Here is a 15401-nt window from a genome sequence, read left to right as displayed (position 1 = left end):
CTATCACGAGAGATCCAAACAGCAATCTGGAGTGGGTGGGGAAGGGGAAGGGATAGTAGTGTACAGATGGGGAGAGAGACTAACACTGTCTGGTGGAGTGTGCAGAGACCTGCCTGCCAACAGGTGTAGTGGCAGGAGGTTGTGGGGCATGGACGTGGGGAAAAAAGGAGCGAAAAAGGAGAGGAGTGGGGAAAGGTATGAGGATGCATTGCAGAGGGCCACAAATAAACAGAGTGGGTCTCAGACTGTGTTCAGGAAAGATAGATTAGGCAGAATTGGTGGTGGAGTGTTTGTGTCTGTCAGTAGTGGTTTATCTTGTAGTGAAGTCGAAGTAGATACTCCGTGTGAATTGGTATGGGTGGAGGTTAGACTTAACAGTCAAACTAAGTTAATAATTGGCCCCTTCTACTGACCCCCAGACTCCGATGATATAGTTGCTGAACAGTTCAGAGAAAATTTGAATCTCGTAACAAATAAATACCTCACTCATACGGTTATAGTTGGTGGGTACTTCAACCTTCCCTCGATATGTTGGCAAAAATACTTGTTCAAAACTGGTGGTAGGCAGAAAACATCTTCCGAGATTGTCCTAAATGCTTTCTCCGAAAATTATTTCGAGCAGTTAGTCCACAAACCTATGCGAATTGTAAATGTTTGTGAAAACACACTTGACCTCTTAGCCACAAACAATCCAGAGCTAATAGAGAGCATCATGACTGATACAGGGATTAGTGATCACAAGGTCGTTGTAGCTAGGCTAAATACCGTTTCTTCCAAATCCACCAGAAACAAATGCAAAACAATTTCATTTAAAAAAGCGGATAAAGTGTCACTAGAATCCTTCCTAAGAAACAATCTCCATTCCTTCCGAACTAACTATGCAACTGTAGATGAGATGTGGCTCAAATTCAAAGATATAGTAGCAACAGCAATTGAGAGATTCATACCTCATAAATTGGTAAGAGATGGAACTGATCCCCCATGGTACACAAAACAGGTCCGAATGCTGTTGCAGAGGCAACGGAAAAAGCATGCCAAGTTCAGAAGAACAAGAAATCCCGAAGATTGGCTAAACTGTACAGATGCGCGAAATTTGGCATGGACTTCAATGCAAGATGTCTTTAATATGTTCCACAACGAAACATTGTCTCGAAATTTGGTAGAAAATCCAAAGAAATTCTCGTCGTATGTAAAGTACACAGGCGACAAGATGCAGTCAATACCTTCGTTGCGCAGTGCCGATGGTACTGTTACCAATGACTGTGCCGCTAAAGCGGAGTTATTGAACGCAGTTTTCCAAAATTCCTTCACCAGGGGAGATGAATGGAATATTCCAGAATTTGAAACATGAACAGCTGCTAGCATGAGTTTCTTAGAAGTAAATATCTTAGGGGTTGCGAGGCAACGCAAATCGCTTGATACGGGCAAGTCTTCAGGTCCAGATTGTATACTCATTAGGTTCCTTTCAGATTATGCTGATACAATAGCTTCCTACTTAGCCATCATATACAACCGCTCGCTCACCGATAGATCTGTACATACAGATTGGAAAATTGCGCAGGTCGCACCAGCGTTTAAGAAGGGTAATAGGAGTAATCCATCCAACTACAGACCTATATCACGGACGGCGGTTTGTAGTAGGGTTTTGGAGCATATACTGTATTCAAAGATTATGAATCACCTCGAAGGGAACGATCTATTGATACATAATCAGCATGGTTTCAGAAAACATCGTTCTTGTGCAACACAGCTAGCTCTTTATTCACATGAAGTAATGGCCGCTATCGACAGGGGATCTCAGGTTGATTCCGTATTTCTGGATTTCCGGAAAGCTTTTGACACCATTCCTCACAAGCAACTTCTAATCAATCTGCGGGCCTATGGGGTATCATCTCAGTTGTGCGACTGGATTCGTGATTTCCTGTCAGGAAGGTCACAGTTCGTAGTAATAGATGGCAAATCATCGAGTAAAACTGAAGTGATATCAGGTGTTCCCCAGGGAAGTGTCCTGGGACCTGTGCTGTTCCTGATCTATATAAATGACGTGGGTGACAATCTGAGCAGTTCTCTTAGGTTGTTCGCAGATGATGCTGTAATTTACCGTCTAGTAAGGTCATCTGAAGACCGGTATCAGTTGCAAAGCGATTTAGAAAAGATTGCTGTATGGTGTGGCAGGTGGCAGCTAACACTAAATAATGAAAAGTTTGAGGTGATCCATATGAGTTCCAAAAGAAATCCGTTGGAATTTGATTACTCAATAAATAGTACAATTCTCAAGGCTGTCAATTCAACTAGGTACCTGGGTGTTAAAATCACGAACAACTTCAGTTGGAAAGACCACATAGATAATATTGTGGGTTGCGTTTCATTGGCAGGACACTTAGAAGATGCAACAAGTCCACTAAAAGACAGCTTACGCTACACTCGTTCGTCCTCTGTTAGAATATTGATGTGCAGTGTGGGATCCTTACCAGGTGAGATTGATGGAGGACATCGTAAGGGTGCAAAAAAGGGCAGCTCATTTTGTATTATCACATAATAGGGGAGAGAGTGTGACAAATATGATACGTGAGTTGGGATGGAAGTCATTAAAGCAAAGACGTTTTTCGTCGCAGCGAGATCTATTTACAAAATTTCAGTAACCAACTTTCTCTTCCGAATGCGAAAATATTTTGTTGAGCCCAACCTACATAGGTAGGAATGATCATCAAAATAAAATAAGAGAAATCAGAGCTCGAACAGAAAGGTTTAGATGTTGGTTTTTCCCGCGCGCTGTTCGGGAGTGGAATGGTAGAGAGATAGTATGATTGTGGTTCGATGAACCCTCTGCCAAGCACTTAAATGTGAATTGAAGAGTAGTCATGTAGATGTAGATGTAGATGTAGATGTACATGTAGATGATGAGAATGAGGAAGAGATGATAGGACAGAGGGGATGGAAACTGTTGGGTGGAGGGTGTGGGGAAAGTATGTTACCATAGGTTGAGGTCGGGATAATTATGGGACTGGAGAACTTGTTTTAAGGATAACTCCCATATGCGCAGTTCAGAAAAGCGGGTAGAGGAGGGAAGGATCTAGACGGTTCGGGTAGTGAAGCAACCATTGAAATCAAATGTTTTATGCTCAGCTGCATGTTGTGCCACAGGGTGGTCTACTTTGCTCTTGGACGCAGTTTGGTGGTGGCCATTCATCCTGGTGGACATCTGGTAGGTAGTTGTACCACTATAAAAAGCTGTGCAGTGATTGCAGCAGAGCCAGTAAATGACATGGCTGCTTTCACATGTGACCCGGCTCCTGGTGGCATAGGATAAACATGTGACAGGAAGTGGGTGGGTGAATTGGGCAGGTTTTGCTCCTGGGTCTGCCACAGGGATATAATCCTTGTGGCTAAGGGTTGAGATTGGGAGCAGCATAGGGATGGACTAGGATGTTGTAGAGGTCAGGTGGGCTACGGAACATCACTTTAGAGAGGTAGGGGGGTGAGATGTATCTCAGGTATAATGTCCCTCATTTCAGGGTGTGATGATAGGTAATCAGAGTCCTGGTGAAGGGTGTTGTTCAGTTGTTCCTGTCCAGGCTGGTACTGGGCGATAAGGGGACACTCCTTTGTGGTTGATTCTTGGAGGTGATGGGAGGAGGATTGGGGGTGTGAGGGGAAAGGGCATGGGAGATTTGTTTGCAGACTATGTCTGGAGGATAATGCCTATCTGTGAAGGCCTGATGCTCCCAGATTCTTTCCTCCAGTAGTTATATTTATTCTGTTGATCCCACTTCATCCCTCATCCTGACTACTTCAGAATTTTTTTTTCTACACTTGCCTGAGCCACATGAACTTCTGACCCTTAACCTAACCCCACACCTTCTCGACCCCCTTGACTTATCGCAGTACACACACACACACACACACACACACACACACACACACACACGCGCGCATGTGCACGTGCTCCCATACCTCATTGTTTCTTTTCGCCCACGTTTCTGTACATTTTTAACGTATTTGTGCATATTTTTGTGTGTTTCATGCAGTTTCATGTATTTTTGCTCATTTCTATGTATTTTGCCATATCACTGCTTGTTTCTGCATATCTTAACATAGTTGTACACATACTTACATGTCTTACAACACATTTGCTGCTCCAGTAACTATCCCAGCCTCAACCTACATACTGTCCCCACACCCTCCACCCAATAGTTTCCACCCCCTCTGTTCTATCATCTGTCCATTCTCATCCCCCATCCTGTTTATTTGCAATGGTCTGCTAATGAATCTACCTTCTCCTTTTTTTGCTCCATTTTTTCCCCACCTCCCTGCCGCACAACTTCCTGATTTTGCGTGTGTTGGCAGTCTAGTCCTTGCACACTCCACTAGACAGCATTTGTCCCTTTCTCAGCCCTTATACTATTATCCCCTCCCCCCCCCCCCCCAATTCAGATTGCTGCTTGCATTCCACATGATAGTTGGATTCTGGGCTGAGATGCTAGAGTTGGCAGTCGTGTGTGCGTGAAGTATGCTTGCTTTGTGTGTGTGTGTGTGTGTGTGTGTGTGTGTGTGTCTGTGTGTGTGTGTGTGTGTGTGTGTGTGTGTGTGTGAGGGCACGCGCGCGTGCATGTTACTGATGGAAAGCTTTTGTGAGCGTCTTTTAATTTTGCTTGCCTGCAACTTGATGTGTCTTCTTTATAGTAAGTAGCAATCTGTCTTTACATTCATTGTACATTGTTGATATTGAAATTTTCATCAGACATGGGTAGAGGTCTCAGTCTGCCACCAATCATATTTTCAATTGAATGCACCAGTGATAAAGTCAGAAAGAAATATCCACAACATTCCTCATGTTTCATAAACCGTTTGAGATACTGAAATGAAATTTTGGCAAATGAAAGCACGCAAAGAAGAGTCTTTTGTCATATGTTTGTTAAGTAAAACTTCATTATCTGCTGTGTTAGTCCACTGACAGAATTTTTCAACAAAAGAATGTAATTTTTACAGGCCATCAATAGCTGGTGAAATGAGAAATGCTATGGGTTTTGGAACAGCATAAGTGAAGTCATTAAATGTTCATTTTTGTACCGAGGATATGCTTTCTTATAAGGTATTGACCTTACTTTTCCTCAGTTAATAAATCTAGTAAACTATGGTTTCAGAATTCTTGTGCAGTTGTGCTTGCACAATTTATTAGTGAGGTGACATTGTGTGAAGCCGGCTGTGTCTTGGCAAATGAAGCAAATTTTAGCACTGCAGTTAGAGAAAAGTAGATTTTTCTCAAAATTTTCCACCCGTGGTGCTTCTCTGACGTTACAAATGGTTAAAAATCAAGGCGAAAATAAATCACTGCTTTTGTTGTATTTGCAGTAGACTTTTTTTTTTAGATATTAAGCAAAGCAAACATGAGAGTAGATCTTTTTGGATGGTCACTATGCAGGTATGGGTGTGGAGGATCTCCATTCAAAATTTACAAAAAATGTGTAGAATGACACTTTCCCTCCACCACTTGGCATTTCCCCTACAATGCCTGTCCACAGCCCCCACCACTAGTGTTCTCTCTATGCATGCCCCGCCTATTGCACATCTACCAGCCAAATTATTCTGTGTGGAGTCTACTAGCTGTTCTACTTTACCTTTAAACTTTCCAAAAGCACTGAACTGTAAACTTTTTAATGATGACGTCAAGATTTTAGTGCATATCTAAAATACTGCTGATGTCATTAACTGTTCAAATTGTTTATCCTCATTAAAAGAAATGTTAAATACACTTATGATGTAAATAATGGTGCTCTGACCCAATAGAGACATTATAAGGAATAGAGAAGCTGGCTACAAATGCATTCAGTATTGTGTAATTCTTCTTATGTGTCAAAAAAATTAAATGATTTGGGTTTCCATCTCTTGGCCTCAGCTATGGATTTATTTGTCTGATTCCTTCACAAAAACACTCTTGCGACAAAGTGGTTGACAGTTGTTTACAGGACAGCTACCATAGCAATAACCAGGCAGAGAACAATCTTGGTCACACTTTCTGACCCCTCTGTTCACCCTTGTCAAATAATTCTGTGGCTGACAATTGTGGTTGTAACATGACTGTTGTAATTTGTTTTCGTCATGTGCTTTGTTTCTCAGCTGATTTTCATTGTAAAACTGATTGTATGAGGATACTAAGTGAAAAGTTCTATAATTTTTGTATTATAAAGTAAAAGAATTAGACAAAATATGTGATTGAAGCATTTATTGCAGGGTTTGTTCCACATTTGTTGCTATTACAAAACACCAAAAATCAGTAGATATCATTCAAACAATGGAACAATACTATGGAAAGGATAGTTGCTACTCACCATATAGTGGAGAGTTGAGTCCCAGATAGGCACAACAAAAAGACTGCCAGAAAGTGAGATTTTTGCCAACAAGACCTGTATCAGAAACAGAAAACATACACATGCACATGCAACTCGCACACACGTGACCAGTCTCTGGCTCCTGAGGCCACACTCATGAGTCTGGCCTCAGCAGCTACAGACTGTGGTCGTGTGTGTGTGTGTTTCCAAAACAGATCTTTTTGGCCAAAAGCTCACTTTCTTAGAGTCTTTTTGTTGTGTCTGTCTGCTACTTAGCATCTCTACTGTTGTGAAATAATGAATGATAAGATTATAACCTGGCAAAATTTCATAATATAGCTGACGACATAATGCCTGACTTTTGTCTCGGCATCTTTGGCCTATGTTTAATGATTTTTTTTCTGTTGTTTTGCCAGCACAAGTAACTGGCATTGTCGAAGATTCACCTTCCATTGCTGGTGGTGCAATATGTCAACAAGTGACCATATAGGTCTCAGCAGTTTTGTGAAAGTAGTTTTGTTGCCATTTACTGGAGGAAAAGTGATCTTATAACCCCACAAAAAAAGTGTTCTGGGTGTTGACAGGGACTCAAAATTGCAATGCTCAAACCTGTATTTGCCTCTGTTTCTCTGTTTGTTGTACAGGACATTCTGATACGTCCCTAAATCACTTTATCGAATTATGAGTAAATTATTGTCAAGTTTAATAACTCACCTTATTCTGAGATCTGAATATCAACACTGTAGAAGCCTGTCAGGAAATCAAACTTTTTACAGATTATACATTATCTTATGGGCTAAAGATCTACTTGGACTAGCTCTCACTAGAATGTTAACAAATGCAGAGCTGCAATAGTTGATATTATAATAAATTATGACCACATCATCTCGGCAGACGCTATAAGTGGATGCCTCTGAGGTCATTTAAGTCAGACATTAGTACTAAAATGTAGTATCAAACTGAAACTAAGAAATATTTTCAGTACAAGAGTATATTGTCTGCAATCAACATTGTTGCACTAAGACATGGTTTAAGTCAGGAGTCTTGGTAATTAGTTAAGACTACCAGAGGGGTCAAAAACAAACGGAACATATTCTTAAAGGTTCATGCCATTGGATGTTGAAACGGGAGCTGAAAGAAAAAAAAAAGGCAATGGTGTAGCATGCACTGTCTGACCAACTCAGTGTTATATAAAGAACTGTACAAGCAGTGCAAATACCAGTTTAGCAGATAAGTCAGGAGATTAAAAGCAGAAAGAATTAGCCAACAGATAAAAAGCTCAGTTAAGTTTCAAAGTCTTGTTGATCAGTTTGCAAGGGCACCATTATCGATACCCTTGTTAAAAATCAAAACCTACTTCTGGTGACTAATATATCAGTTGCCTTCTAGTAGATGCCAGGCAGAGCAGTTTTGCACCAGTAATTGGACTGTACATGCTTGGGAGACATTTGGGAGGCATCAGTTGGTTTACAAGTGGCCTGTAGTGATTGTTGGACAATGCCCCAGGAGTGGAATAAATTATTCTAATTGAGCTAATATTAGTTAAGTTGAAAATATGAGAAGTATTGTGAATAGAAGATGTGTTTATCTGCACATGGAAGTTTTTTTTTTTAAGTGAAACATCAAAAGTTAAAGAGTTAAAGGTAGTAAAAGAGGATCATGAAGTAATACATGAGGCGTAATCATTAATGGCATATGGCAATTTGGATATTGTAAAGGTTACTGCTGACACAATTGTATACCACAAGAAGTTAAATTACTGAGGGAGCTAGAAAGACAGTTAAATCTTACTGAACAGAGATTACATGACAAATCTTTTAATTGTGGCTAGACAGAGAGAGAGATGTAAGACCGAATCATTTTAGTACTGTCATTAAGCATAGATCCATGTGTAAATAGGAAGCAGTGTGCAGGTCATTTTTGGTGCATGGTAAAAGTCAATACACAGTCTTAAGATATTGACTGGAAGTACTTATAACACGTTATTTATGCTGTGGCTTATCAATAAATACTCATATAACTTTGATCGAACATGAACAATAACGTAAGCAACATTCTTGTCATAGTATAAAGTGCGCTACTACATTGCATATGAAACTAGCTGTTAGCTATGGAGTAAATTTTTGTCCTGCTGTATGAATTTAATAATTTTGAAATACCACAATCTTGCAAAACAAATTCAATACTGCACTTTAGTGTCTAATATATAAAGAGCATTAATGCTGAGTGGCACAGTTGTTGCTGCTGTGGTCATGTTAAGTGTTTATCTAATGGTAACAGACAGCATTGCTGTCTTCCATGCCTAACTGTCATTCACCTTCGCTTCTGTCCCTGGACCCAAACTTCACTCATCCTGCACCCACACTCTCTTCCCTGGAGTCCCATTTCTCCATCCAGCTTCTCCCTCCCAATCCACTCCTCCACTTCATTGTTATTCTGCACTGCATGAACTCAGCAGTGCTGGTGACCTTGTCACATTCCTGTTCCATGTGTGTGCTGCCTCTCTCTCACACATTCTTATCCTGTGCACCTGCCACCTCCTCCGCCTCCTAGCCATCAGCCACTTTTCCCCAATTCTTCCTCTCCCACAGCAGCACATTGACACAATTGTAGAAGTATGGGAACAAGTTGGAGCTTAGGTAAGAGCAAAAATGGTATATGTGATAATAGGCTGCAAGCCAGAAATGTTAGTGAAAGGGAGTGATAAGGAACAAGCAAGATAGTTAATGTGTTTGGGCTGGTGGAAGAATATGAGAGAAATTAATGTAAAGCGTGAGATGAAGGCAAACGGGTAGAACTTGGAAAATGTGTATGCTAGAATATAGAGGTGTGTGTGTGTGTGTGTGTGTGTGTGTGTGTGTGTGTGTGTATGTGTGTATGTTGTGTAGTGTAAAATTTTTACTAGCACTCTAAAGTATTTGTTCCAAATGTGATATTTAGAAATATGATTATTTCAGTGTGTTTGCTTACTGACATGACATTAGTTGTATTCCATGGATCTTGCATCAAGGTTTCTGTAGGATGTGGAAACAAATCAAAGATGCACAGATTACTTAATTTAAGACCTGAACAATGAAACAACTTATCATTATGAAAGACAATAGCAATGGAGTGCCAGTTGTAATTCTAAAATAACCTTAAACATTGAGAATTTTTTTGAAGATATTTGTCAGTGAAAGCGGAGGAGTTACCCAACAGAAAGTTCTTTAATTCAGTTTTAAACTCCGCCACATTATCTACATTCAGTATACTCTGGCAGGTTATTGAATACATGTGTACCCAGGTATTTGTTTCTTTGCTGTACTAATGTCGACTCTTTGAAATAGTTGTGTTAGGTCATAGTGTTTTCTTAATATTAGTTACAATAAGCGTATTTATGAGCTACACATTTGTTTCCTAGTTGTCAGTCATTGTGAAAGTGGTTGCATGAAGTAAGTTTAAAAATGAATGTGCTTTAAAGCTCCTTAGAGGTCATGATGACCTTATTGATTATTTTGATTTCCAGAAAGACCGGACTGAACCTCTGCCTGGATATTTGTCATTACATCAAACTGCAAGTTCTCTTACCATAAAATGGACCCCTAACCAGTTGATGAATGGGTATTCTGAATCAGACATTTCTGATAAAAGGTATGTCATCATCATCATCATCATCATCATCATCATACTGATACACTAACAAATTTTAGTTTACAAATAACAAAGAATGTAATGTACACGCTACAGATCAGGAAAGGTCCTCAGTTATGGTATTAGGAAAATTTACATGCATATTTTTGTGCTTTTACACCAGTATGCATCATGCTGCTGTGTCTCTTATATGTTTCTGCTCCATTGCTAGCTCACATTGTGAATGTAACTTAGATTCTTAGTTTTAAATTCAAGCAAAAACTTGGATCTGTGTGCACACACAGTACATATTGCAGATTGTCAGAGAGGTTTGCCATGCACAATGCATGTAACACTTCTTTTCAGAACCAGTGCTTCATGTGACACAATTGTAACAAGATGCATTAGTGGGTGCAATTCACTGTTAAATACATTATAAAAAATCCTTTTCCTTCAGACATGTGAAAGTAAAGTGCAGGATTCAGACAGTTTTGGATCACAGTACTTTAGAAGTTAAAGCATTAAAAAAAGTGAAAATAGAATTTCAGTTATTGGTAATTTAGGATCACTGATTATTTGAAAACTTGCTGGTTAAGTGAAGACCACTGTGAATACTGCTTGTTTAATTATAGCAAAAGACTGTACATTATTTTTCTGATTAGCAGTTGAATTTGTGTGTGTTGGTATCACATCAGACTTCTGAGAATGATGTTTTGCTTTGTTGTTATACAGACCTAGCCCCATGTGACTTTCTCCCTTTCCAGTGAATGAAAAAAGTGCTAAAAGAGAAGTGTTATGATGATGTGGAGGCAGTAAAAACAGCTTTTCAAATGGCGTTTGTTGAGGGGGGGGGGGGGGGGGGAACTTGTCAGATGCATCATTCAGTGAAGAGTACTTTGAAGGTGTGTGAATGAATTTTGTGAAAAGGTTCATGAATAAATTTTTTATAACAAAAATCTTTTCTTTTTGTCCCACCCCACATACCAGCAATTGGTTGATAATGCTGATGAAATGATGATATATTCAGACATCATTACATATGAACAGCTTATCATTGATGGAAGTCCAGTTTGTACTAAATGTCACACTTGCAAAAAAAGAAACCACCGCCACCACCACTGGGTACTTAAATTCTGGATGCTTTGTGACTCAGTAACATGCTGTTGCCTTGCATATTATCCCTACAAAGGTGCTAAAACCCAAGAAGATAAAAATGAAATTGCAAGAGGACGTAAGATACTGTGTTGTTCAGAAATTCCTGCATGTGGGTAGTTATTTGAATGATGGTTATCACATTTTCATAATAGACAACTTTATAAGTGTACCAGTAGTAAAAAGCCTATTCAAATTCAGTACCCACTTTACTGACACTGTAAGGAAAAACAGAATTTTTTTAAGACCAATTTAAAGAGAACTTTACAGTTAGGGGAAAGATGTACTTCATTTCAGGTACAGAACTAGTGTGTATATACAAAGAGAAAAAAACTTCAGTGAACACTTCTTATTGTCTAATAAAGTTTCTAACACTTTGGACGACTTAGTGGTGAAAGATGTGTGTAAACTCCCACTTCTTTAACGATACAACTTACTTGAGATTGTCAGCTGACTTTCCTTGCTGGTTAGATTGCTTCTGCAACCTCCTTTTCTCTTCTTCTCTGAAGTATATTTGCTAGGAACTGGAATTTCTCAAGACTTTTTCTACTTATAACAAAAAATAAGCAGGCATACGCAGTTTCTTTTGCTTCACTTACCAATGGACGAGGGTCACTCCAAAAGAAATGCACACTATTTTTGTAAAAATACAGTTTTCATTCTGCATTTGTGAAAGTTTTACAGTGTGTAGATACATCCTTTCCGCTTGTTTTCAAACTTAGTTCAACCTGTTTCCATGAGTGGCACCATCACAGCTTGTCTTCAAGATGGCTGCGATATATTAAAAACAAAGATTCCAAGACTTACCAAGCGGGAAAGCGCCGGCAGACAGGCACAATGAACAAAACACACACACAGAATTACTAACTTTCGCAACCGATGGTTGCTTCTTCAGGAAGGAGAGGGAAAGACAAAAAGATGTGGGTTTTAAGGGAGAGGGTAAGGAGTCATTCCAATCCCGGGAGCGGAAAGACTTCCCTTAGGGGGAAAAAAGGGACAGGTGTACACTCGCGCGCACACACACACACACACATACACACACATCCATCCGCACATACACAGACACAAGCAGACATATTTAAAGGCAAAGAGTAAGGGCAGAGATGTTAGTCAAGGCGGAAGTACAGAGGCAAAGAAGTTGTTGAAAGACAGGTGAGGTATGAGCGGCGGCAACTTGAAATTAGCGGAGGTTGAGGCCTGGCGGATATCGAGAAGAGAGGATATACTGAAGGGCGAGTTCCCATCTCCGGAGTTCGGATAGGTTGGTGTTGGTGGGAAGTATCCAGATAACTCGGACGGTGTAACACTGTGCCAAGATGTGCTGGCCGTGCACCAAGGCATGTTTAGTCACAGGGTGATCCTCATTACCAACAAACACTGTCTGCCTGTGTCCATTCATGCGAATGGACAGTTTGTTGCTGGTCATTCCCACATAGAAAGTGTCACAGTGCAAGCAGGTTAGTTGGTAAATCACGTGGGTGCTTTCACACGTTGGCTCTCCCTTTGATCGTGTACACCTTCCGGGTTACAGGACTGGAGTAGGTGGTGGTGGGAGGGTGCATAGGACAGGTTTTACATCGGGGGCGGTTGCAAGGGTAGGAGCCAGAGGGTAGGGAAGGTGGTTTGGGGATTTCATAGGGATGAACCAAGAGGCTACGGAGGTTAGGTGGACGGCGGAAAGACACTCTTGGTGGAGTAGGGAGGATTTCATGAAGAATGGATCTCATTTCGGGGCAGGATTTTAGGAAGTCGTATCCCTGCTGGGGAGCCACATTCAAGGTCTGATCCAGTCCCGGGTAGTATTCTGTCACAAGTGGGGCACTTTTGGGGTTCTTCTGTGAGAGGTTCTGGGTTTGAGGGGATGAGGAAGTGGCTCTGGTTATCTGCTTCTGTACCAGGTCGGGAGGGTAGTTGCGGGATGCGAAAGGATGTGGGTTTTAAGAGAGAGGGTAAGGAGTCATTCCAATCCCGGGAGCGGAAAGACTTACCCTAGGGGGAAAAAAGGATAGGTATATACTCACGCGCGCACGCACACACACACACACACACACACACACACACACACACACACACACACACATATATCCATTGGTATATGTATGTATGGATGGATGGATGGATGGATGTGTGTGTGTGTGTGTGTGTGTGTGTGTGTGTGTGTGTGTGTGTGTGTGTGTGTGTGTGTGTGCGCGCGCGCGAGTATATATATTCCATTAGAATTTTATATAAATCTTGTTTTTGTTCACTGTTTAATATTATAGACTTGTTTACTTCATGTTGTATGTCAGCGCGATGTGATACATGACCTACACTATCAATCTCTGGTGACAGTTGTGCTGTAGCTGTTAATCACAGACATTGATATTCAGTTGTTTGTTTATCAATATAGTTGTTTGTCACAAATGGTATCCAGTATCTACTGTCCCCTTTTCCAAAACATAGAAGATTTTCCTCAAAATTTAAGATGACTTTAAATTCTAATAGCCAGTCTAAACCAAACAATACATCTCAGTTTATATTCTGTACTATTAACAGTGTTAGACGAAATAAAATATTTCGAACACTACAGTTCACTTGAGTATCATGTTTCCCAGCTTTACTTTTCATTTCTGTTATACCAACTATGTAAACTCCAGTTACTGGTAACAGCGGTAGTGTTGTTCAGTCTGTAGTGAGTTAAAAAGAATGCGCTACATATGAGTGATACTTCACTCCCTGAGTCTATAAATATGTTAACTTCAGAAGTCTCCACGGTCCCAGGATTACTGGTTACTAAGTTTTGCTCTTCTAGCAATAACCATTCTTTTGTAGGTATTTTGTGCATGAAATTAACATATTTGTCATGAACCAGGCCTCCTAGTGTATCTCTGCGACCTGGGCCTCGGCCCTGGATCCAAATCGCATCATGTTTTCGTCATTATGAATAACTACTGGTTGGTTACCAAATCGGGATATTATACTACCATTCTGGGTCCTAGTATTACTCGATGCAAATTCCTGTGAAGTTACTGGACCTAGATTCAAAAGTGGATGCTTCTTTTGATAATGGTCATTGCAGTTCTGCTTATTATACTGGTGTATGTTCGTGATGTTGACTTAATGCATTTTGAAATTATTTCCGCTGCTCCTTTTGTAATTTGAATTTTCCCGTTGATGTTAAGTTTCACTATGGTCTTTATTCAACCATTTTCCAGGCGCCCCCCTCCCCCCCTACACAAGATGTCTTTTCTTGCATAGATGGGTAATTGTCTAATTAAAGTTCAAACTAACCACTCTTCCTAACCACTCTTCCTCAATTGGATTATCTACTCGTAAATACTTCACCCGTGTTAGATGCCAATCAGAATATTCCCTCATGGTACCCCAAGTATTATTGTAGTATTTAGGGTCCCACAAATCTGATATTAGTTTCTCCTGCTCACTAGCAGACCAATATTTCTCCTTAAATTTCTTCTGGAAATCTCCCCACGAAGAAACGTTCTCAATATTTACAGTACCCTATTCTGAGGCTTCCCCTAAAAGGTACCCCATGACAAATTCAATCTTTTTTGAATCTTCCTAATTCTTTGGCAAGGCCTGGTTAAATCTTTTCAAAAAATGTTTTGGGTGTACATCCCTGCCTGACTTAAACTTAGGGAATTGCCTGGATAATCCTGAATTTGCCTCTCATTGTAGATCAATCATCACTTCACTAGTCAGTACCACGTTAGGAGAAGTCACCCTCTTATTTACTTTATCCTGGATAAGTTTAAATTCTTTCCACAAGTCATCCACAACCTTTCGGCTATCTGAAAGTTTGGAAGAAACAATAGGCGACATGTACCTGGATGCTATTCTCTGTGACTTTTGGATCTATAATCCCTTCAAATTGTTCCTCAAAACTACTTATATTTACTGTATCAGAGTTAGCTATCCTCTCTTGGAAACTTCTTTGTATATTTTCTATTCATGTATTAATACCTGTAATTTGTCATTGGATTATTGGTATTAATTCGCTATTCTTGTCGAAGCTTCCTATTAAGGTATGCAGTCTCTGTTTTACAGCATCAAACTTAACGTTACATACATTTTCAAATGATCCTAACTTTCCACTAAGTTCAGATTCCACATTATTATATTCATCTTCAATATCAAATCCTGACCTTTTTGCTAAATCTTGGAAAGTATCATTCTGCTTGTTACTAAGGTCAGGGAACAGTTGGTGTACATGAATGTTCAAAGAACTCGTTAATTCTTTCTTTAAATCTAATTTCAAATTTTCAACTTTACTATTTAGTGTGTCAAATTCAGTATTTAGTAAACCTATATTTG

General features: G+C 40.0%; 1 protein-coding gene across 7 annotated transcripts in view; it reads left to right on the top strand.

Annotated features, from left to right (window-relative positions):
- LOC126284259 (small G protein signaling modulator 1-like) overlaps positions 1–15401 on the top strand; it is a 263420-nt gene that overhangs the window by 61012 nt on the left and 187007 nt on the right. For all 7 annotated transcript variants that reach the window (XM_049983066.1, XM_049983065.1, XM_049983060.1 and 4 more), the window contains exon 9: positions 9835–9959. In XM_049983066.1, coding sequence (XP_049839023.1) covers positions 9835–9959 — 125 coding nt within the window. The remainder of the gene's footprint in view (positions 1–9834; positions 9960–15401) is intronic.

The sequence above is a fragment of the Schistocerca gregaria genome, chromosome 8 (genome assembly GCF_023897955.1).
Source record: "Schistocerca gregaria isolate iqSchGreg1 chromosome 8, iqSchGreg1.2, whole genome shotgun sequence".
Lineage (NCBI taxonomy): Eukaryota > Metazoa > Arthropoda > Insecta > Orthoptera > Acrididae > Schistocerca > Schistocerca gregaria.
This window is presented reverse-complemented; position numbering and strand designations above follow the sequence as displayed.